The sequence below is a fragment of the Erpetoichthys calabaricus genome, chromosome 3 (assembly GCF_900747795.2).
Source record: "Erpetoichthys calabaricus chromosome 3, fErpCal1.3, whole genome shotgun sequence".
NCBI lineage: Eukaryota > Metazoa > Chordata > Cladistia > Polypteriformes > Polypteridae > Erpetoichthys > Erpetoichthys calabaricus.
In genome coordinates this window covers 202195486-202220952 of record NC_041396.2, presented here as the reverse complement: position 1 = coordinate 202220952, position 25467 = coordinate 202195486, and the positions used below count along the sequence as shown (strand labels likewise).

The following is a 25467-nucleotide window of genomic DNA, read 5'->3' as shown; positions in this document are numbered from 1 at the left end:
GGAGGTTCAGGTAATGTTGGCTAATATGTCTTAGCATGGCTCCTTCAAAAATTCTAGATCTACCTTTAAATAAAGCACACTGATGGCAGCAAATCATGTTTTAAGCCTGTTCACCATGCTCAGAACATATTCTGACAATGCTATGATTTTGACAATTCAGTTATGAAAAACACTAAATCACAAGGGTTTGCCTGCAATTACCCTTTTCATTTGAAATTGTCTTAATACTGTGTTTTTCTGTCTTGAATTCCTCAACATTTGATTTTTATGTTTCATTTGAAATTAGCCTATTTATCAAAAAATTTTACTTCACAGCGTGTTGGCCAGTGTGGTATAGTGTTTAGCATTGCTGCTCTAATAAGTTCAACTAGGTTGGAAACCCAGGCCTTATTACTGTCTATGTGGAGTCTCTCTATGTCTGAGTGAGTTTTTCTGTCTTCTCCTCCTATACCCTACAGACATGTGTGTTATGTATGTTGCTGACTCAAACCCAGTTTGTACATGGGATAAATGTGCCCTGCAATGGACTGGCCACCACTCAGTGCTACCAAAACATGTCCCAGTCCCCACAACCCTGAACTGGACAAAACAAACAGAGATAGAGCCAAGTGTCCATAAAAGAATACAATGTTTGTAAAGTGTTAGGGAAGTAAAGTACCGTAAATGAAACATGGTAATCTTTGCATGAAAATTTTGGTACATCTATGTAACAGGTACCTATTGGACATTTTTCAGCCGGGTGTATGCATTGTCCACATAGAAAAAAATCTTTAACACGAGTTATCTTGATAAACCAAATAACATGTTAGGATGTGGACAGAAAATAGAAATTATTTTTAGATCTGCCAAGCAAGAAAATAGATTAGAGCAAAATTACTGTAAGAAGTAAAAAAATCATAATATCTCTTCATTTTTATTCAAAATATATGGAATTGTACATTCCATTTTAAGACTGAACCATTGTTTTATGGATGCTATGTAATGAAGGCAGTCTTTAAAGTTTGAATTTAATGCACCTGAATGAGAATAAACTATGGATGAAACAGTGTGTGCTTATATGTGTATGTTTGTGTGATAATCAAAAATTCTTTTATAATTATATTAAAATGAACAGTCTGGTAAAACAAAATTGCCCATACTTGGGCTGAGAGATGTAAAGTACACTGTATATAAAGACTAGACTCATGTAAGTGTAATTATTTCATTTTGTGCTACAAATTTAATATAGTACTTACATGCATGTTCAAAAAAGAGAAGAAAGTTGAGGGGCTGGTCAGTGAGAGGTAGAATCTTGTATGTTTCTTTTATTAAATAACACCCTAACTTTACAAAAATGTAATTAACAGTTGTGAATGATGCAAGCTGTCAGTGGAAAATGTAGGCCTAGAACCCGATGTTTTCTGCTTATGGCTAATTTTATAGAAATCAGTAAAGAAGAACAATATTGAATGAGAAAATAAGGCTAACGGTCGGAAATTTTCTAATTTCTTTATGCATTTTGTGAATCAACCAGATAAAGCATACCGAAAATATATTTTTGCAAGAGACTGTTGCTGAAGTACAGTAAGTGCTATAGTAGATGTCAGGTAGAAATAGACAGTTGGATTTAACTTAAAAATAGAAAAGCATCATTCTCTTTAAGATTATATACCCAGACAGTCTTTCTGTATTCTGTGGTTGGACTGCGTCTTTGGTGCTGCAAATGCAAACAAGTCTGTCTGTGACTGACATGTGAGAAGTGCTGTCTATATCAACCTTTTTCCACACAGAGGCATTCTGGTGCGAAAGGGTGCAATCTCATTTTTCAGATGAGGTGCAGAAGTCAAAGTGATATCTAGGTACATGGGGGCATGCTAAAAGTGAGCACGTCAATCATCCTAACATATGGATATTCTGGCTTTGTTCAGCTTTATGATCACACATGTACGGTATGTACAGATGGGGGACATGTAAAATAAAGGTAACATTTTAGTTCAAGCACACATTAAAAGAAGCTATTGATAGCCTATAAATATATTATTAATTTTGCAATAGTCGATACTAAATTTTAACTGGATTTACTGTAGTGTACATACAGTATTAAAATGTTTTATTGCCATTTAGAATGATTTTATATCAAGTAAAAAAGGTTTATAATATTCTTTATGGCATACATTATATCTCATCCTATTAAACAAGAATTTTTTTATTTCTATGCTTAATCCTGAAACAACACATCTAAATACAATAAGTTGTTATAAATTATGTAATGTAGCACATTACTAATATGGTTTACATATTAATTATAACATCTGCTCAAGTGACTTACAGTCACATAAACAGAACAAATACTACTTAAATAAACACTGTCCAAAGAGTAAGGATTCTAGCTAGTGTGGATACAAACTGTCCTGAGTACTAACATATTGAAAAATATGTTTTATTTTCAAGACATTTTGCTCATAACGAATTAAAGGTATCCCAACTGACTGAGTATTAATATAAAATACAAATACAAATGCTAAATGATAACCAGTTAATGGTAATTGAGTTCTTGTGCTTTTTTCAGATGATAACACATGTGAGTACTGACAAAAGCGCTATATAAATGTAATGAATTATTTTTATTATTATTAATCTGTCTGCTGGGCACGAACAGACTTTGCATTTGATCACAATTATTGCTAGCATGTTACTGTTCATACAACAGAATGTAAATCTTTGCAGGGAAATGTATTGTCTCAAAAATGACGATTACATAATCTGGCCTGCATATTATAGAAGACCATGAGATCATGTCTATGGATAGATTGTTAAACAGAGATCATGAAACTGCCTTATAATGAAAAATTAGATATTTTTTATATATTCAAATAAGCAATAAACATACTATAAGTAAACTACCCACTTTTATTTGAAATACCTGAAAAAATAAGTATTTAGTAATATATTCTACAATTTTACATCTTTATATTGAATAATAATGTTTCAGAAAAAAAAATTCAAAATAAACTGGTTACTTTTAATAGTGTAAGATACATGCTATAAGACATATTATTTCATTTCAGTTACTTAAGTTTTATTATGGCACAAAATGTTATACTTTTTAATATATAAATATGATTATGTAATTCATTACATTTAGTTAAAAATTATTTTGAGGATACTTTTAATTTGTAGATTCTTAATATGAAATTTATTGACTTAACTATTAGCATTATTTAAGTATAAATTAAATTATCTATTATTATTACTTATTTATTTATATTTCTTTAGAGGGTGGCATGGTAGTACAATGTATCTAGCATCCCAGGTTTGAATCCAGTGCCTCTTTGCTGTCTGTGTGGAGTTTGCGTATTCTCCTCATGCCTATTTTAATTTTCTTTTGGTACTGTCTTTTTCCCACACATCTCAAAGACATGCTTGGTTAATTATTTGGAAATTCAAAATTGGCCTCATATAAGAAACTGGCAGACAGCACTAATTCCAGCTTTTAATAGGCGGTAATGACTCATGTTAAATAAAACAAGCAGGGTGAACAATGCACAGACAAATGAAAACTAGAAAAAAGAAAAGTGATTGCTATGAAGTAATTCAGCCCACACTGGCTCTTCAAAAATTGTTCAAATTATGGCTGGATCTGCTAGATGTTCTATAAGCATCAGCAGAGTTTATGGGAGAAACAAACCCAGAACTAGTTCAAGGAAAAATGAGCCTTTATCTAAATGATCATTCTTTCAGTAAGTTCAACAAAATTCTAGACTATTATTAAAAATATGTCATACCAATCAATAAGTACAAAAATGACCTGAAGTACATGACATTCTTAATAATGTCCATTAACTCATCTTCCTCAGTTTGTCAGTCCAATAAATTCTTGCCTTGTCCCCACTGTTACCAGAAAAAGCTTTGGCCTCCCAAGACACTAAACCAAATTAAGTAGGTTTGAGAATATTATATTCTGACCAATCCTTACTTTACATGGCACGTTTGAATAGAGATTATAAAATTTCTTAGAATGACAGAGCTAGTACATATCTTTCAGATTTTTTTATTATGATGACTGCTTTCATTGGTGCTAAGTGTGCCTAGCAAATTATGTGGCACACTCAGTGAAAGACAGTTGGTTTTAAATGCGGAGTGCTTGAGAAATAATGAGGTATTAATTAATCAGCATATGGCACCAAAGGGGCACATTGCCAATCCCCACTTTAAAATGATTCTGTTGTTTCTACCATTTGGGATTCCACTTGTACAGAACTCAGTGCTATTTTGCTGTTCTTTATTTGTTTAATGATAATTAGAAACAGTGAGGTACAGCTTGTACAGCCAGGATTATGTAATACAGCATTTTCAAAATGCCCCCAAGCACTTGACAAAGTCAATTTCTTTGGTGTTCACAATGTATCAAGCCTCCTGTCACAATGAATGCCAAGCTTAAACTAATGAGGTGTTTTTTTTTTCAGCCTGAAAGACTTGTACATCAATCTGGCTATTCCAGCTTATGTTTTATTTTACATTCTACCTGCTAGGCCAAATGATCATTCTCCAGCCTCAGAAAAATGTACACTGATTTGATATGAATGGAGTTTTGTTAATTACATATATGAAGGATATTTAGGAGTGACCGGGTACAAAGGGCAAAGTGAGGGAGGGTCAGTACTACTCAGCCATTTCTAGCAGCATTTCAAAATTGATGCTGTACTTGTTCTTATATTATAGACCATCATTGCAGAACAAGCATTAAACCTTCAAATTCAAAAGAATCTCTGTTAAGAAACTAGATTTTACAAAACCTTTCCACCCATCAAACTATTTTCAACACCATTAGACTGTGACAGCTATAGTGTATCTTGACAGTATCAGGTACAGGGTAGAAATGAACTCTGTCTTAAAGGGTAATCCAATGCAGGACACACTCTCATGCACATACTTGTCTAGTTTAGCAATCACAATTAATGCAACACGCACATCTATGAGAAGCAAGAGGAAAATAGAATGTGCAGTGAAAACTCATGTGAACATGTAGACTCCACATGTACATTACCTGGGCAGAGAACTGATATTGGGTCTAATGAGCTGTAAGCCAACAGTTGCAGCCCAAACTGCTATGCCACCTGCATCTATTCATTAAATTAATTAAAAAAATATTAGTTAAACTGTCCAAAATGTTTCCAGGACAAGATCCAACTTCCGAATGCTGCAATCAAGTCCCAGCCTCACTGGGTCACATGTTTTGGGCCTGCACCAAATTAACATCATTCTGGACCAAAATTTTTAAGTGCCTCTCAGACAGCCTTCATGTCACAATCCATCCTAACCCACTAACAGCTGTGTTTGGTGTTCTTCCAGATGGGTTTAAATTGGAGAAGGACAAACAAACTGTAATTGCATTCACTACACTTTTGGTACGCAGACTTATTTTGCTAAACTGGAAGAATCCTAATTCTCCACTTTTAAGTCAGTGGGAAACCGATGTTTTATAATACTTGAAATTGGAAAAAATCAAATTCTCAGTTAGACAATCTGTACAGAACTTTTTCAAAACCTGGCAGGATCTAATCAATAATGTTTTAGAATAAGCTCTTAAAGCACCGAGGAAGCAATTCTCTCCGCATTTCTTTCTCTTCTCCATTCATCTCTATTGCCCTATTAAACTAACCAATTTAGGTATGTTTACAAGCTTTAAGGTTTACCCCATTGGCCATGCTCTCTTTCTCAGGGGTGGGGGTCGATTTGTTTTCAATCCTATTTTTTGTAAAAACTGATCTACTTGTATGGAATGATTACAATAAAATTAAAAAATTAAAAAAAAAAACTAGTTAAATAGATGGAAATGTGTGTTAAATTATTTTGTAGGTTTGTTTTTTCTTCATTTTGTATATGAAGTGTAATTTTTCTTTATGTTCATGACCCTATGAGTGGTGCAATTTAATTCCTGGTTTTGTCTGCCATTTCCAATTACTGCTAAATTAATTTTGCAATGTTTTAAATGCTAAACATCTTTACATGTTTGCCTACACACAGAATTTCATTGTATGCAATCTCTCAATACTGTAAACACTCAGATTCCTCAGATCTTGAGGAAGATGCCTTGTAGAACAAATTAAATTTGGTGTGTACAAACAATAGTCCAGCAGCACTAACTTGGGCTCAGCTTAATAAATTTAGCCATTTCATAAACATGACTATGTTGTACAGTATATATGGACAGATAGGAGTAATATATGTGACTCCTGCCATTAAGTTTTACTTTTTTTCTTGTCAAAAATCAGGGGGATTAAACTAAAAACTGGATTTAACAGAATTCTTCTAATATATGTATACCAAGCATAGCCATTATGAGTTATCTATTATGCAGCAGCCATGTGCTCTCCTTTGCCACAAGGAGGCACCTGTGAGTAACACTTGAGACAGGCTGCCTTCGCTAAACAGTTGTTCCTTTACACAAGTGCACATGCCAATCTGGGAACATTTGAACTTTAGAACAATCTGGTAAGAAACAGGCCATTTATTTTTTACATTTACATTTACCCAATAACTTTGCCTGTGTAGTTCACTTAATTACCACCAGGAAGGTCTGTTAGGAGTGATATTTAAAAACGCAAGAGATTCTTCCAAATCTGCCTACTGGTATTAGATGGGGTTTGATAAAGTATCTGAAAAAAACTCCTTATGTTTTCTAAACTGAAAATGCACTCACCAGCAGTATGCTCTTCATGAAGGGGGGTTGCAACAGGCATAGGGTTAGATGGCCTGGTCTCTGTATTAATGCTGCTGAATGACAGATCCAGTGTGCTACTGTATGTTTGAATTCTGTGCCTGGGCACGTATTATTCATATGAAGTTTGGATTTTCTCCCTTTATCTACAGTGGTTTTCTCCCAGGCACTCTGGTTTATTCCAAAGACATGCAGAGCAGGTTCATTGGGGATTGCAAATTGACTCTGAGGTTGTGTGCATGAGTGGGCACTGTGATAGACTAGCATCCATGTCAAAACTATTTTCTATCTTGAGTGTCCAGTGCTGCCTGTATAGACTATGGCCTGCTGGAATTTTGAGTTAGACAATGTTTCATGTAATTTTTTTTGTTGTTTTGGCATAACAGCACATTACAATTACAGATTATTTCTAGGAAGCTAAAAACCCACAGTCTTATTAAAAATAAAAAATTCAACGTATATTCATTTATGCTTTCTAAACATATTCATTCAAATATGTGACTATTACTAACATAAATATTTGTAATGTAGTTTATTACAAATTATTTCTGTGAAACCAGATACTTAAGACTTTTTTATATAAACATACATATGAGACCCCCCCTCTTTCCAATAGAGGATGGTGGAGAATCTATGAAAAAAATAACAAACTAAAATAAATTTCAAATCTGCTTAATCCAATTTAGGATTACAGAGGGTCTGGAACTGAACGAATGGGCACTGGTCCATCACATGGCCCGCTCACGCATGGCCAGAATTGCCAGTTAACTTAATGCATATATTAAAATAAATTTGAGCAGTCCAGAATATAACAATCACCAATTATTTTTGTAAAACTAAAAAAAATTAGGATGCTATAAAAAAGAGATAATTGCAAATTTTAAAGGATAACTTTTGATATTTTTCAAATCAAAGTTATTTCTTCACAATCATGGTACGTGTATATATTAATTTAGTCTAAAGGGAAGCATGTTTTTATAAATGGGCCTATGGAACCCTACATCCATATGTGATAGAAAAGCCTCAAAACTTACCAAATAATCCAAAAGATGAGTATTGATCCGCATCTTGAGATTACACAAATTGCAAACAAGTGTATCCTTATCATTTTAAGAAGGAAAAAAGCAAAAAGCAAGCCACAGCTGTGAGATGCAGCCATTTTAAAATGAGACCGGCTGTACAAAGTGCAGTAAAACTCTTTATTTGTTCTTCTCACTATGCTGCCACTCACTACTTACATCCTGGTCTGTAGGCTACCTAAATTAACTATAGAGATTGTAATGGGTTGGTGGCGTTGCATTTTCATAACTCCACTGCCACAGCATGCATATACGTAAATGAGCAAGAAATGTATCCTTACCTTCAAAGAAATATGACCAAGAATCTGTGATAAAATTATTATTTCTCTTTTCCTTCCAATATCACAAGGATGCCTTGCAAATGCAGAAGGTATGTTGTCTTAGATTGTAACCTTTGGCGCTTCAAAGTGGACATATTTGGTAAGTTTTAAGCCTTTTTCTGTCATGCTTGGATGCTGCGTTCTATAGAGCTCCATTGTAAAGACAATTTTAAAATTTATAAAAAAACACTTTAGAACACAATTTTATGTGACAAATAAATAAATGTCACAATTGTGAAGAAATAACATTGATTTCAAAAATACTAAACATCCTTTAAATAACAGACATGGATTCAAATGTTTACCAACAACATCTACAAATATTTTTACCTGACTTACAGACAGTGGCTCCTCCGCAGCCCTGTCGTCGGACTTGGGGACTTCTAATCTGTCTATAAAACTCTGAAGCTCCTTCCTAAAGGCTTTCATCTGAGCGTTGATTCTGTAAAGAAGCTCATGTTCACGAATTCGGCTGCCATCATCATCATCATCCATCCTTCCAAAGAGATCGCCATTGGCTACATAAACCCGGGCTTCACTAATAATGGCACTGGTGTCTGCAATCAGTCTGTCTATAGTCCTGGCAAGGCGTTCTGCTTCCATGCGGATGTCTATCATCTGCTGGCGGTCCTTGAAGTTTTTTTGTAAAAAACGGCTTTCAACGGAGTAAAGGGACCTTGTTGGAGTCAGACACCGGATATTACGCACTTCTTCTGAGTCACTCTCTCCACCAATAGGTCCCTCGCGTTTTCTGTGAGGAGGGCGAGAATCGTCATCACTTTCTTTCTTCCCAGCATCACTTTCAGCGTCACTGTCTCGGGGACTCCCACGGATACCTAGATGTGAGGCAAGGTCATAACGTTGCATGTTAGACATCAACACCCTATTTTCATACTGCAGCTGCATCACTTTGCCACTCAGCTCATTAATCTGCATTCTGGCTGCTTTCAGTTCTTCCTGGAGGGCCTCGGTTTTGGCACTGTCTGTGTGTCTGGAGGAGTCATGAGAGCCAGCCTTGTACTTGTACTTGTTAATCTCGATAGCCATCTTTTTGTTTTGTTCTTCTAGGTCAGCCAAATTCCTTCTCAGCAGCTCTGCTTCATCTTCTACCAATTGAAGCTGCTGTCTCAGTTCTGAAATGGATTCACTCTGCTCCCGAAAAGAGGAGTTGGAGGTGCCAGCAAATTCATCTCCTCGAAGGTCATCAAGTTCTGCTTTCAAGCCTCTGTTTTCAACTTCTAGTTCAACAATCTTCCTGCCCAAAATATTGGCCTCTTCCTCTACAAGCCTTAGCCTTAACTTTAGTTCAGCCTCTCTGGTGGTGGGTGGACCACCAGCTTCACCCTTTGGTAATGGACTGTCTAAGTCACCATAGAAAGATCTGTACTTTTGCAGCTCATGTTCTAAGCGATCCTTTTCCTTATCAATTTTTGCCATCTTCTTTCTCATTAGAGTAGCTTCCTCTTTGATAAACTGAATCTGACATTTTAAGTCTTCATTGTCCTCCTAGTAAAATGAAAAAGGACAATATAAAATTAATGCATTCATCTAAAATATTAAAATCTCTAATTAATGTTTTCACTTTTTAGAAATAATTTCATGGACTTGTGCTCCAAGCTCCTGGGTACCAGGTTTAGATTCTAGCCTAAGTACTTTCTGCTTTCACAAATTGGCCCAGAATGAGTGAGTGAAAGCCCACCGCCCAGAATTTGTTCTTGCTATGCACACAGTGACGCTGAGATAGGCACAAGCTCTTGTTACACTAGGTTTAACTGGTATGGACATGTGATGAGGAGAGACAATGAATATGTGGGCAAAGAGTGATGGAAAGGGAAGTACAGGGGAAGACTAAGTGGGAGAGGCCAAAGCAGAGGTGGATGGATAAAGTAAAATAAGATTTGAAGGAAAATGGTCTGATTGGCACTTGGTTCTTTTTTAACTCTCTCCTTTGTTACTACCTCCAGGGGGTCCAGAGTATGTTGTATAACTGATCCTACCATTTTAATTAGCTTGTTGATTCTATGGGTCTCTCTTGGAGTGATATTACAAGCCCATCAAGCACTCCACAGTGTAGAAAAATCACAATGACCATCACAGAGTTGTAGAAAATATGAAAGATGTCACCACCTACATTAAAGAAATGGAGTCTCCTAAAAAAAGACCCTGCTGTGCCCCTTCTTATATAGTACCTCTGTGTTACGAGAACACTCCAACCTGTCATTCACATGGACCCTCAAGTACTTGTAGGAGTGCACCACCTCTGCAACCATTCCCTAAACAGTGACTGGATTTTGAGGCTCTTTGGTGCAGCAAAAGTCAATAACCAGTTCCTTGGTTTTGCTGATGTTAAGCAATCCAGTCCAGGACCAGCCTCTCAAACTTCTTCATGATGTGAGATGCTAGTGCCACTGATCTGTACTCATTAGGTGAAGAGATATTCACCTTCTTTGGAATAGGAATAATGCAAGATGTTTTCCACCTCAGCTGCACTTTCTGGAGCATTAGGGACAGACTCAACAGAAGATATAGAATACCACAAAGTTGATTAGCAAAGGCCTAGCTCAGTGTCAGGATATCTAACTCTGGATTAGGTAGCAGACCATCAAAGCAAACACTCAGACAGATCCCCCCATTTACTCATCATGCAATTTGCACGTATAAATATATATATTGCATCAAAACACACACTGATGGATATTACAGATGTGCATATAAACATGTAAATTCATACATATAGTCACTACATGCTTTATACTGTACCTGTTATATGTCTATCCATTGGTTTTCAGATGATACTTTGTATGTTACAGTACTAGGGGAGTAAGACTCTATCTCAGCAGTGTTAGGCACAACAGAGGAAGCAACCCAAAACCACAGGAGACACCATCTAAGACCACACACGTCCACAAATGCACAGTCGTTAATTAACTTAAGAGATGATCCTTTGCAATGCATAAGGAAACTCAGCTTACCTCAGTCGGTGTCTGCACATTCTTTTTGTCAGATTTTTGCAAGTCTTTGCTTCCTCTTCTTTTAAGAGACAACTAAAGGCAAAAGTAATACAAATTAAAATGCACAAAATGTCATCCATTAAAATACCACTTTTCAAAATACACCTTTAAAATGAAATAAATATAACATTCTGAAACATACTAAAAGCTGGTTAATGCTATTCAAGGTCACAGGAGGCAGGAAACTGTCTCAGCAGCACAGAACACAAGACTGGAACCAGCCCATTGCAGGGATGTAAACTAATTAACCTGTCATGCACATCTTTGATAATGTGGCTAGAAAACCACTGTACCTATAGGAAAAACCAGCAAAGACACAGGAAGAACCTGAAAACTCCACCAGGACAAGGGTCAGAAACATAATCTGCACTGGCAATTGGAAGGCTGCCGGTTCGAATCCTGTAAATGCCAAAAGAGACTCTGCTCTGTTGGGCCCTGGAGCAAGGCCCTTAACCTGCAATTGCTGAGCGCTTTGAGTAGTGAGAAAAGCGCTATATAAATGCAAAGAATTATTATTAATTATTATAAACATACAATGCTGGATCTGTGAGGCAGCAGTACTAATCACTCTGTCATTAGAAAATAAAGTTACTTTTACGATTGCTGCCATGATTCATCAAATGAGTCCATTAATTTTTTTTCATTAATTATCACTAGTATTTATCAATCATTTATCTTCATTGATTGATGAATTTGAAAGACCTATGTAAATTTTGTGTTGGTAATGATGGAAACCATGAATTAATTACTTTAAACCTGGTTGAATGAAGGTCACGGTGTGTTATGTGGACAGTAAAGGTGTTCTGAACTGATTTACAATGTTAATTATATGTTCTTTATCCATCCTTTCATCCTCTTAACCCCCTTATCCAGGGCAGGGTGGCAGAACTTATTAAATTACAATTGTTTCACAAACACCAAGTGGTCTCAAAACTCATGGAGTGTTATATACCTCTTGTATACCACAAGAGCTGAACTGCTAAATGGCTGAAATAATAATACTTTAAAAACAGGTATTGCTTCATGACAGAATTAATTAACATCCTCTAATGAACAGAAAATTTCAAGATTAGACAAGACATTTAAAAAAATAAAGTATATAATTGATTGCTTGATACAGGTGAGCAATTAAAAGTAAATATTTGTTAATATGAGAAATAATACATGCCTTTTGGCTTAGCTTACTCCGTCCTGCTATTTTCTACATTATTCCATTAAAGGATTGTAGATGTTCAACTACTGTCCTCAGTTAGACAATGTGACTTTTAAGTACAACAACATTACATACTCAGACCTGTTCAGTATAGCTCAGTATCACAAGGGGGCCAGAGCCAATCCCACCAGCACTGGGCAAAAGGCCGGAGCCATCACTGGACAAAGTACCACTCCATCACAGATTCTACTTACATATGCAACTTCTCTGCTCTTACATAGAGTGCATTTAGAAAACCCAGTTATCCTAACTTGCACATCTTTGGGGATGTTCAAGGAACACCACAGTACTTCTGGTGAACACATACACAGATATGGGAAGAATGTACAGACAACTTTCAGGTGTGGTACTTGAACCCAAGGTGCAAGAATCATGAAGTGGTAGCACTAAGCACTGTGCTGTGAAACTCACTGGTAAATAAGAATGTTATAGGAGTTTCTCTTTCTGCTCTGTAGCTCAAATTTCAGGAAAGATGAAACAAATGGGCACTTTAGGAGGTAGTGTGTATTAAGAGGACTCTTTTCTTCAATTACTCTTGCTGTTTTTTTAACCATTATATGATATAACATGCTCAAACCTGCTTAACCCAACTCAGGGTAACTAGAGGCTGGCGCCTATCCTGACAGCATTTAGTTCAAATCAGGAACCAGCCCTGGAACTAGGGCCATTCCATTACAGGGCTCACATAGGGCCTATTTTGAGTAATGAAACAACCTACCCTCTATGTCTTTGGGATTCCAGAAGAGACCCATATGGAAAAAAATGCAGAAGTAACCAAACCATTATGTTAGTTTTAAGACACCATCACTAAACATTTATTGCTTTTGTTAAACATCAGTGCCTTTTAAAGGGACTTTTTACAAGCTATTTATGTGGAAAATATAGTACTTATCTTGTCAGAGTGAAGTTCTAACTATATGTAACTTTTAAACTATCTTTGAAAGGAAAACTGAAGCTAGTTTCAACAGAAGGAGCAATAGAGGAACCTATAGTTTTAATAAACTGCTTACAAGGAAGGTTCACCCTTTTACATATATGGGTTTTTTTTAACACTTACCAGTACCCACGTCAATACATCAGGAGCATTTTTATGTTTGTTTCTTAGTTTTTTTTTAATCTTTTCTCCTCCAAAATTCCTCTTTTGAAACTGACCCAAAATGCCTTACAAATATGTCAATTATCTATGTGTATCAGGCTTTAGCATTCCATTTTCAAAACACATTTTGAATACAAATGTATCCATCCTTCTTTAATCAATTTCTTTCATACTCAAATGGGATGGGACAAAGAAACGAAATAAAAAATAGATAAAAATAGTGTAGACCGAATGCTTAATCTTTTCTAGATAAAATGCTGAAACTGTGCATTGCTCATTAATATTTTGTTACATCTTGTAATTCAGAATGTAAGCAATAGGATGCATGACGTAATTTTAAACTTGCATAATAATACACACAAAAAAGTTGTACAAGTTTTTAATTTACAAGGAAAACTGAAAAAAGTATGTTTATGTAAGATGAACAAGAAAAAAACAAGGCACCCAAAGTGGAAAAAAGAAATGGTGGTCAATTCGAAGAGTAAAAGTAAGGTTAGAAATGAGATGTAGGAGAAGAAGACCAACAAATGCTCAACTTCATAGGAGCTTGAAAAATGTGAGTAGTTGTTTACTGTCAAGTTACATAATGTTATATAATGCTATTGTCAAACCCACTCAACCCAGTTCCAGATCATGGTGGGCTAAAATTACCCAGGCTGTATCAGGTACAAGGAAAGAAGTGGCCCTGGATAAGGTATACTAATCTAGCACAGACTCCCCTCATGTACACACCTTCATTGAGCCAGTTGTCCATCATCAATTCACCTAGCACACACATATTTAGGGATGTGTACCCTGAGAAAATCTACCCAGACATCAGGGGAGAAATTACACAAAAACAATGACCTGGCTCAGGATTTGAAGAACCACTGGACCAATGTACTACCCACATTCATGTTATTTAACTATACAAACACAAGTCACATTCCGACAAAAGCAATGATGTTTTTAATAAATATGTGGGATGAGAGAGGTCTACACCATACCATACTATATTGTACATTTGTGCATGAATATTTCTGAGTGTGATTTGGCTGAACACTATTAAAATTGTGCAAAATGCAAACTTCAGTTTAAAAGCACCAAATTTAATATGGATACTGGAATTTCAGACAGATTAAATAATAATTGTAGTGTCAGTGGTAGTTCATTAGACACCACATCTCCCTTATATATTCAGAGACCCATTAAAAGTTCTCAGCCCAGTCACTGTCTATGTTGAGTTTGTATGTTCTCCCTCTGTCGGTGTGGACTTTATCTGGCTATTTCATCTTTCTGCTGAATCCTAAAGATGTAAGAGTTATACTAATTAATGCTTCTAAATTGAGTTGGTGGTTGAATATAAAAATAATTAATTAACCTAAATTAGTTGGTTGGGTTGAGTGTGTGAATGTGCCTTGCAAATTGCTGGCTTTCTTTTCATCGCTTGATGAAGCAAGGATAGCCTTTGTCTTATGTGAATTTGGATGGTCGTCAATTGCCTTATCTAGGTCAGGCTGCTGCAGTTGCTAATCATTACCATAATCTTTCACAGAAATAGCAAATTTCAAAATTTTGATTGAAGACCTTTACACTTTACACTAGCAATAGCCAATTCCTAAAATTTCTAAATCCTTATGTACTTATTTTGATGCCTTTATAATGATAGTGCCAGGCGCTATGCTGCAGACTTTGGAGAAGCAGTATTTCAATTCATTTATGTGGTGATCAAATCTCATTAACAAAGCTGAGCTGAATTATTACATTGACTATGTGTGAATTCACACTGTCTGATGAGCCTGTGCTAATTAGTGTCAGTCAAGCACTTTGGAGATGCTATTAACAGCATCTGCATGTCATTGTGCATTTCACTCACTTAGCAGATATCGTCTGGTGTCTCCATTTAAATAAAGTGACTCTGAAGAAAAACAAACTAAAATGAATCTGTTAAAACAACATGTTATTGTCATTTTTTCTTATATGCTTTAAAACACAAATTTCGGGATGATCAGTTAAGTAGACATGTGGGGTGAGAGGACTTGCAGTTAATCTTAATGTATTTTACATATTTGTAGGATGACAGTCTCAAACATAAAGGAATATTCTGCTTAAAATATTTTTTTTTATCTGTTACTTACGCAGTGTTGTCTGTAGTGATAAGCAAGAAAACTTAACATTTTTAGGGAGAATAGAGATCAAAAAGTTTATGATACAATGGGCTTCAATGGGGGAGAATGTAGAGTCAATACTGATCAATGGTAAACAATATTAAAATGTCCATGAAAAAAATTGTAAGCTACTTGTGTTACATAATCCAAAAATACAGTACATGCAATTTTGGCTCAAATATTGTTAAAAAAATACTTAAGGGAAATCACGAATGTGAAGTGTGTTCAAAGAAGATCAAACCTTTGAACTGAAGATCTGCCTCTCCCTCATTCATTGGTCATGAGACCTGTGTTCAATTCAAAAGTTTGATCTTATTTGAATAAGTTTCATGCACTTCGTGATCTCCATTCTCCATAAAATTATGAGATTAAAATTTAATCTTGGATGTAATTATGCAGAAAACAGGGTAAGAAATACAGTAGATTAAAAATGACATCAGCTTTCAGCAGAGCATTTCTTTAATATAAAGTCTCAAAAAAACCTATATCCAATTCAGGGTCGCAGACTATTCCAACAGCATTGAGCACAAGTCAGGGACTACCCATGAATCTGGGTGTCAGTCCATTGTAAGACCACTCACACATGCACTGAGACTCACACATAGGGCCAGTTTACAAATGGGTTTGAATCCCATGCTCAGTCATTGTCTGTGCCATTGTATGTTCTTCCAATGCCTGCATCATCACCCCATGTCTGCAGTGATTACTCTCTGGGTCCTCTGGTTTTCATCCCAAAGACATGCATTTTAGGGTCATATTCAAATCTAAATTGGCCCAGTGGTTCTGTGACAGAGGGTGCCCTGACTAGGTTTGTTGTCAGCTATGTGCCTGATGATGCTAAAATAGGCTCTGGCCCAGACAGCACTAAACCAATTTGAAAGGGCAAAAGAATATAATGTTACATCGCTTTATTATCAGAAGATTGATCTATGTGCTCATACGACTTGAATTATAGTTGAATAGTCAAATGAAAATTATTTAAATGTACTCAGTTTTTTCATTATAAATTCCAAATAATCTAATTGTCCAGCTACATTGAAATTAACATATGTATATAAAAATTAAACAATGTAATATATATGTAATACAATGACTAGCATTGGTGTCTCAAGTATTCTAGAGTCTTATGTTCAAATGCCAGGCCTAGTCAGTGTCTAAAGGTATGTGGAAATGGCACTGTCCCCTGGCATCTGATTAGATTTTCACTTTCACTCCAGATTTCCTCCAACATCCCAAAAACTTATTTATAAATGGGAACTCTAATCTGGCCCAGTGTCAGTCTGTCTCTTTGTGCAAAATACAGTAGGTTTACAAATAGCCAACAAAGGTACATAGAGAAGTCTGGATACCTCAAAGTCTATTCTGCTCTCTTTTAAGGAAGGGACTAGAAGTGAGTTACTCATGACACTTTCCAGAAATGCACAGTTTTTACATGTACCAGCCTAACCCAGGAATTTCAAGGGCTTAGTGAAAAGCCTGCACTTTTGATCATATTGCCCTAAAGAAGTACATGGGGGGAAAACAGAAGAGGAAGGGCAATTAGCCTATAATTAATATAAAGCATGCGGTGGGCTGGTGCCCTGCCCGGGGTTTGTTTCCTGCCTTGCACCCTGTGTTGGCTGGTATTGGCTCCAGCAGACCCCCGTGACCTGTAGTTGGGATATAGTGGGTTGGATAATGGATGGATGGATAATATAAAGCACGAGACCTTTGTCTGAGAGACAGTTGCACACTGAATATGTATGCTACTAAGTTTCTTAATTGGGACAGATACAGTTCCTTAGAGTCACCTTCTAGCAATTTGCAGCTTTAAAGAGAGTTACTCTCTGCTAATTGGAAAAAGGTGAACTAACTGAAGTTACAGAAAAACCTAAATAAATAGAGCCAGCATGACTGAGTTCAAAAATATATTCTGCTATTATATTTCCTTGTTTGCCAAGCACCCCAAACAAAGTATAAAGTGTATTATCATAAAACATACAACATTCATTCCAGTTGCTTTAGAAATCACTTACTTCTTTTGCTTTCTCCAACTCATTCTGCAAAGCCTGCTTGGCAACTTCCACCTCAATGAGCTGTTGCCGTAGCTTTTCATTTTCTTCTTCAGTTTTAGCTCGTTTTTCTTCTACATTCTCTAATTCATGATGAAGTCTCACAGACACATCTTTGGCCACCTGAAAAAACAAATTAATACTCACATCAAGAAACATAAATTACTTCTTATAATTTTATGTGAGTTGGTATAGAGGCACACAAACTACTAAAAGGTTTGTCTAATTCTTCTCACTTCTCCTACAAGTGAGTCAATTATACATCTCCTTAGTGACTCCATGCAGAGAAATGAACTGCTAGCTTTTATAGAACTAAATGCATGAGTCATCTTTTGCAGCAATCCAGCACCTGCATTGAACATATCTGCGTTATTCTATGGGTCAGGTTGGCCATTTAGACATTTCCTTTTATAGTCCTTATAAATAAAACCTAATCATAAAATTGTAGAACTCATAGTCTTATTGTAAAATGCACAATGCGATTCAAAATAAATAATGCTCTTTGTAAATCTAGCTAAGAATATTTAAATATAATAAGATGTTTTGAACTTTATTTTAACAGATTGTCTTGCAGTATACTGTGAATTATGTCGAGATGCTCTCAGTTAGAAGAATTCATCCTCTTCCAGTATTGGTAAATGGGGATTATTAAGTGATATGTGTCCTAGTATTAAGTTTTGTGAAGTCAATCCTGGTCTAAAAAGAAAACATATTTTGAAAGTCATTATAATGTTGAATATTTAAGGTTTTCTACTTGCTTAGCAGCACTTCACCCACCATAATTTAACACAAAATAACAGACCTATCCAGCTGAATAGATTACCAATAAAAACTAATAACAGGGCCATGTGGGGGTTTAAAAATAGAAGAACTATTAAATTATTCACTGTCGTCCTTGGAAAAAAAGCCATGAGACAGTACTGTCCTTCCACATGACTGTACAGTGGGCAGTAACAGTGTCATATGTGCAGGCAGGTACCAGTCAGTAGGTAGACTGACTAGTTAAAGCAGGTAAGCAGGCAACAGTCAGTCATTTGTGTCAGAAAAGTGACATGAGCAAGTGTCTTTAAATGCAGCATGGTAGGGGGTGCCAGCATGAGGGTTATCAGAAATAGAAAATTTACTGGAGATTTCCTGCACCATAGTGTCACAGGATTATCTGTAATAGGTTACTGCAAAAGAAAAACACCTACATAACAACCGTTCTTTGTTAAGAAACGGGCCATGGATAAAAGGGACTGTGATGGCTGACAAGATTTTTTTAAGATTTTCATGTTACATTTTCAATAAATCATGTTTGACAAAGAAGCAACCTGCAGGTTTCAAAGTAAAGCCCACATTTAACTAGTAAATGCTTATTGCTCAAGAACCTGAGGTTTGCCATGTCGGTCAGATATTCAACTAACAATTTCACTATACTATGTGCATGTGGCACTTGATATTGAACATCAAAACATCAACTCGTCTGATAAATTTGGGTTTCTGTTTGTTCACATTGATTGGAGGGAGAGGATATTATGAAAACATCATGAGTTCATGGGTACATCCTTAGTCATTCAACCAACCTTTACCTTATATAACATTTCTAAAATAGTGTGTACTTTATTATTACAAAGCAAACAAGTTAACAATTAAAGAATTGTATATGCAAACTAATCAATACAGCTAAAATACTATAAAAACAAAAAATCTTATTAGGCCAGCATGAAAAATTATCCCTGTTTATGACATGGATACAGAATATTGTGTGAATTTAATCAAATATATGCAAGATACAATAGCACTACAGCATATGAAATTTTAAAACCTCAAAGCCTTGCATTTAGACTGTATTCAAAAAAGTATTCTTTTCAAAGTAGTAAATGCATATGCCAAATATTGTAAACTTTTGAGCAGTAGTTTGGCTGGCATTGATATTGGTGTTAAAAACTTTGAACTTTAAAAGCATTAAGCTGAATAGCAAGAATTCAGTTAAAACCTAATCAGCTCTTTCAATTAAGGAGTGCATGTTACTCCTACAGACCCCCATGACCCTGTCCTTAGGATATAGCGGGTTGGATAATGGATGGATGGATGTTACTCCCAAGATTGCATGCATAACACTTGATCAATTCATTCTCACATTTCAGAGTCCACATAATCTTTATGACAGACACTCAGACGTATCTTTCCAAAAATACCCTAAACATCATAATGTGTTTTTCCATTGAAAAACAGAAATAATGTTTTTTTCTCATGAACACAATACTTTTTATCACAAATAAGGAGAAAGTAAATATGAAAAACTGAAAGACACCTGGAGGAGTGTGAGACTATCTGTACAATTACTAAAACAAAAACTATACCAAAATGGCATTGCACAACAGAATCAACATCAAAACAGTACAAGCAATCCTATCATAGAATAGCTGAAAATTAAGAGATTGCTTGATAATAATTCCTCATCGCTAAAGAAAGCATTCAGAATCACAGAGTTTGAGGCAATTGTACACCAAAAGTAGTTCAGAGAGTCAAACCAGCATTTACAGATAATGCTTTCACAAGTCATTGCTGCTGAAGTGGATGTCTCACTTTATTAGAAGAAGCGCACAATTTTTAACACAAAATCAACAAATGTAGACTTTTTAAAATAAGTAATGACAGTGTATAGCATGCATTATTTTCCAGTCCTTTGGTGGCAGTGGTTATCGCTGCTGCTTCAACAAGCAAGCAAACCTAAAATTTATTTAAGAAGTGTATTTTCTTTTGCTCCGCACTATTCTTTTTTCACATAAATCAAGTTGTGATGTTATGTTAGAGTATATTCGCTACCAAATGCCAAATATTAACACCCAAAAGAAAGGGATAACGGCTAAATATTATTGCGGATGACGCGGGCCGGCGCAAGGTTCCTCCTCTTTACCTTTAGATCTTGCTCCAGGCTCCTCAGGAGCTCTCCGTCGACCTCGCCCGTCTCTGCGTAGCGTAGGCGTTTCCTCTCTGCTTTACGTAGACGGTACTGCAGAATTCGACAGTTCTTGTTGGCCCTTTCGAGCTCTCGACGCATGTCCTGCAGCTGGCACGCATCTTCCTCGTAAAAGCTGTCCCTCATCTCGTCCATCTCTGTACGCATCTCCTCGATTTCACTCTGATCCAGGAAGAAAGCAGTTTCCGACATATTTTAGCCATTTTCCCAAATCACGGACACACAAGTAATAAACAAATATATTTCGGTATAATTTAAACAGAGCATGAATGGTTCATAATTAATTTCGCCTTGGCGAAGGTGCCTAAAATACAAATGAAGAGTGGCAGATAACAGAGCGCAGAATACTGCCATGTCATCACACTATGCCTAATGGCTGAACTGCAAAGCCACCTTTACTTAATGCTCTTTTTATTTCACATTCACGAGAAAGTAAAGGGCAAACACTGGAATAAATCGAATGCATACCTTGAGCTCTTCATTTTCTTCCACCAGTTTCTCGATTTCATTTTGCAGGTTTTGCTCCTGTTCTGTCACATTCTCCATGTTTCCAGATTCATGTGGCGCCTCCAGCTGCTGGTCGCCTTCTTGAACGTTCGCCGTTTTGGTGTGCATTTTGAATTCCCTTTTTAACCTTTTGTTTATGTGAAACTGGATCAGTTCAGATTGCAGACATCCCTCCTTCCAAAAGCCGGCTCCGCATCCCAACGCGGTGCTGCTGTGTTGCTTGCTGTTAGCGGCCGTATCTCCTCCGCCCTTCTGCGTGATTTTTGGCTTGGTTTTTAACGGTTTAGAAGCACCAGCTGGCTGATCGGACACGACACGGTTGTTGTAATCTCCTTTGACAGGTATGATCTCTGAGTTTCGAGGTTCAGAAAGGCAGCTATTTCTTTCGTCGTTGCATTTCCTTCCTGCCTCCGCCTTGCACGTAGCGTTGCTGTATGCGCCGCTTTCAGCACCACCACTCTGGACAGCCGCCGTGGCACCTCTGCCTTGAAACCGACTGCCAGCTACAGATCCAAGGGCAGAAGCCCGCTGTTGCTTAATCCCCTGTTTCCAGTTACCCGGTTTAGTCGTTGCCGGGTTTTTAGAAGCTAATCTTGAAGTAACATCCTTTAATCTGGCGGGTGATGAAGCTCGCTGTTGTTTTCTGTTGCTATTGTCTGGCTGACGAGAATCAGCAGCGCCGCTTGCGGCCGAATTCATGTTGTCATCTGAACACACTCAGCTGTGTGTCATCCATCCCAAATTTACCTAAAATACAGGAAAACTCTAAGACTATGTTTTACTTTCAAAAAATCAAGCCGTTGGATATGATCAAATGGACGTGAAACTTCAAATCTAAATGAATGATTATGATGATTATGTTAGATCCTCATAGCTCAAGCACAATATTTATAAATTGAAAGAGTATTCCTGTATTCTGACCATTTACTATTCAGACTAAAATAAAAAAGGACAGAGACATTTTCAATTTACTTCAAAACCTAATGAAAAATATAGTGAGAGATGAAACTTCGTTGTTGGAAAAAGTACCCAAAATGAAACTAGAATAAACTAAAATGAAGTGGTTTCATATGTTGACATAAAATGCTTCAGTCTTTAAAAAGTTACCATCTACTAACATACTCTTTGAAAATCCATCCTCTAACAACCATAAATTAATCATTTTGAATTTACTTTTCCAGTACAAGGTCTCTTCCAGCCCAGGAAGCAAATTGTATTGATAGGAGTCAATGGTGCATGGTGTACCCAGATTTATTAAACAGAGTGAGTTAAAGTTGTTGATCAACCCTACAAAATGTGTCTTGAAGGAAATAAAGGCACCCCAAGAAGAAATCAACACAAAGACTAGAATGTAATTAAGGTCTAGGCACTGGAGGTGGAAAAGCAGGACATCAAACTAGCTTAAGCATATTCATTCATTTATCAATCCAACTTACAATTTATTCAATAGGTGTTGTGTGCATAGCCCTACACTAGTAAAAATAAAAGTGCCAAAATGTTATTAGGAGTGAGGCAATAGGGGAATCATGTTTTATTCCCATAAGAACCATCCACATTAAGGATCCTGAAAGAACCTTTATTTTTATTTAGATCTAACTAGCCATGAACATATGATTTGTCAAATACCACTGGATTCATGATTTTAAAAGGACACAATAACATGGGCTAAGTTCAGGTTTTCTTACTCTGTCAGCATCCTGTTAGGTAGACTACTATACACTAAATATTTTTGTTTTGTCCATATATTAGGAACCTTCTCAAAGTCTGAACGACCAATTTATGCAAAAAACACATCCCAGAATGAAATGGGTCTTTATCAGGCAGTGGTTCTACAAGAAACCATCCATACAACTCCATTACTATTTTAACAGGACGCAAGTTGATTGTAATTGAACTTAAACATATGAACATCATATTTTAAAAACATATGCTCTATGTTTGATGTATGCTTTAATTACCATGCTTCAAACAATTTCTTATAAAATAAAAAGTTCAATTAAAGATCAAATGAATATAACTAAAGACTGGAACAGATTGCTTTGATTTGTTCCAGTTCTCAACACACTTTTTACAGTGTAGGTTAACAGTCAAAACTGAACAGAATACTAATCTATAATGAATGGACACACATAGTCAGACACCCACACCACATCTATTTTGAGTTGCCAATCAAACTATGGGCAGGTCTTCGAGTCGCTGGAGAATACTGAAGTCCCAAGCAAACAAAGGGAGCACATAAAAAATCAAAGTTAAGTACTTGAACTGCAGTCCAAGCACGCTAGTAGCAGTGCTACCCACCTTGTTTTGATTTTTACTAAATGTAAAAATGTAATGTACCATAGTATTACACTGGTATTAATTTCGGAAAGGATCCTCAGTTAGTGAGATTTGTACTGTAATTCAGTTTATTCTGTTATGCAATTTTCTGTTATGCTTGGAACAGGTCCAGGAAGAAAAGGCACATTATTTCACGAGCTTAAGTGCTCGGCTAAACAACATTTCTCCTTTGGTAGCACACGATTTTATAACGGGTTATACAATATCGCCCTAGCAATGGCCACTGACTGCAGAATTGAACTTAATTTAAAAAGTAGGTACGTAAAATGAGATTGCAGACTTAACTGTATGCTTTGCCTTTTACTTTCTTGTGTAAAATTCTGTTTTGCTTGAAGATTCACTGGTTAGCGTAGGGTTGATCACTCTAGACTGCTACCGGAATTGTACATGCCGATAAACTGGCAAAATATACACCACTGCTAAAAGAACAAACTGATACCGCATCTGTCAGGTCTAAACTGTCATCTTCGCTACGGAACTGTATTCGTATCTAGAGTCTAAAACGATGAATATACCCCCAACATCTCAACTCCTCTCGACAAAAGCATTAAATAAGAACCTAATTGTTGATCCCACAAAGTAATTTAAAATATGCGATTTTGCTTAAATGTTGAACAACCCCCTGTGAACGTCACGTGACACAAAATGTCATGACGTTGCTTTTCTGCAGGTTTCCCTGGGTAGAGGCTTAACTGTAAAAAAGATAAAGTAAAACAATAATTGTTCGAAATACTACAGCATTAAAGTAGTTAGGTATTCATATTTTTACTGCTCGCTATAAAGTTAAGTGCAGTGCACGCTGATTGTGACTGCACTCTGACACACGGTCAGTTTCTGCCTAATGAATATATATATACAAAAAAGGTTTCGTTTTAGGGATCCTATAACCCATTTATTCATGCTTATCTAAGTGTGTTACATTACACTGCATATAGGTTTAAAAGGCACCTACCGGCTTTATTCCAGCACTGACAGAATGCAGATAAGATGCTGACACCAGGTACCAGGCACTGCATGACCACCAGGAAAAAAAGGCTCGTTAATATTCATTACATGACGTCATGATCGGAAGTGGGCGTCACTGGCAACGAGCAAAGCGCCCTGACAACAGAGGAGGCGATGCCAAAAGAAAAAAAACGAGGCACCAGGGAAAAATCTTCCTCAAATCTTGTGTGCAGTACTCTCTCGCCTCGTTTTCTCTTGTCTCGTTTGAAACATGAATCAAGCATATTTTTACTCATTTGCTCCATCTGTCATTTCAGTCCTGCCACTTCAGTTCTACTCCCTCTGAGAATTCACCCTAGGAGAAATAATCCTTTTAATGTGCTGTCTTTCGCGAAATCAGACATCATAATTGGAGAAACACATGTTCCACGTATTGATTTTACGAATATAGTTACCATTTGCATATATATCTGCTTCATTTTCTAGTAATGCACATGCACATTTAAGGTTACTGTTCAGTTTTATGAAATACAGATTGGTGAATTGATTACTGAGAGAATTATTCTGTATTTACTGTTAATAATTGTTGGAATATATAATAAAATCGATCAATAAATAAAAGGGCGTTACCTCGCCTTGCACTGTTTCCTGCTGTAATAGGCATTTGTGCACTCGATAACAGCTTCAGAAAAGGTATTGATGCAAGAGGAAATACAAATAAAAAGCTAAGAAAACTTAGCTTAAAACAAAAAGCTGATTTATTATTGTTAAACAAAAAATGCAAATTGAAACACACAGACAAAAGGAATATTAATTATAAACGGACAAAAAAACGGACAAAGCTAATCTACAGGAATGGATTTGGGGTGGGGTGGCGGTTCATTGTCTAGGACTAGGCAATGTGCAGAGGCAATTTTTGGTTTATTGTAAAAACACACATACACCCACTATACATATATATATATATATATATATATATATATATATATATATATATATATATATATATATATATATATATATATATATATATATATATATATTGATTTTAATGTGCATCAAGTTATGTTATGCTCAGACTATATCATGCATCAAT

The 25467-nt window shown here is 36.2% G+C and overlaps 1 protein-coding gene across 2 annotated transcripts in view; it reads right to left on the bottom strand.

Annotated features, from left to right (window-relative positions):
* LOC114648568 (protein SOGA3-like) overlaps window positions 1-24481 on the bottom strand; it is a 67041-nt gene extending 42560 nt beyond the window's left edge. Inside the window, exons 1-6 of one of the 2 annotated variants that reach the window (XM_028797671.2) lie at window positions 24379-24481; window positions 21051-21836; window positions 20520-20744; window positions 17582-17740; window positions 11072-11143; window positions 8439-9605 (exon numbers count right to left, since the gene is read on the bottom strand). In XM_028797671.2, the coding sequence (XP_028653504.2) occupies window positions 8439-9605; window positions 11072-11143; window positions 17582-17740; window positions 20520-20744; window positions 21051-21788 (2361 nt within the window). In that variant the 5' untranslated portion in view covers window positions 21789-21836; window positions 24379-24481. Of the gene's footprint in view, window positions 1-8429; window positions 9606-11071; window positions 11144-17581; window positions 17741-20519; window positions 20745-21050; window positions 21837-24378 lie in introns of both variants that reach the window. The other variant, XM_028797669.2, reaches the window with a different exon arrangement.
* Window positions 24482-25467: the final 986 nt, after the last annotated feature.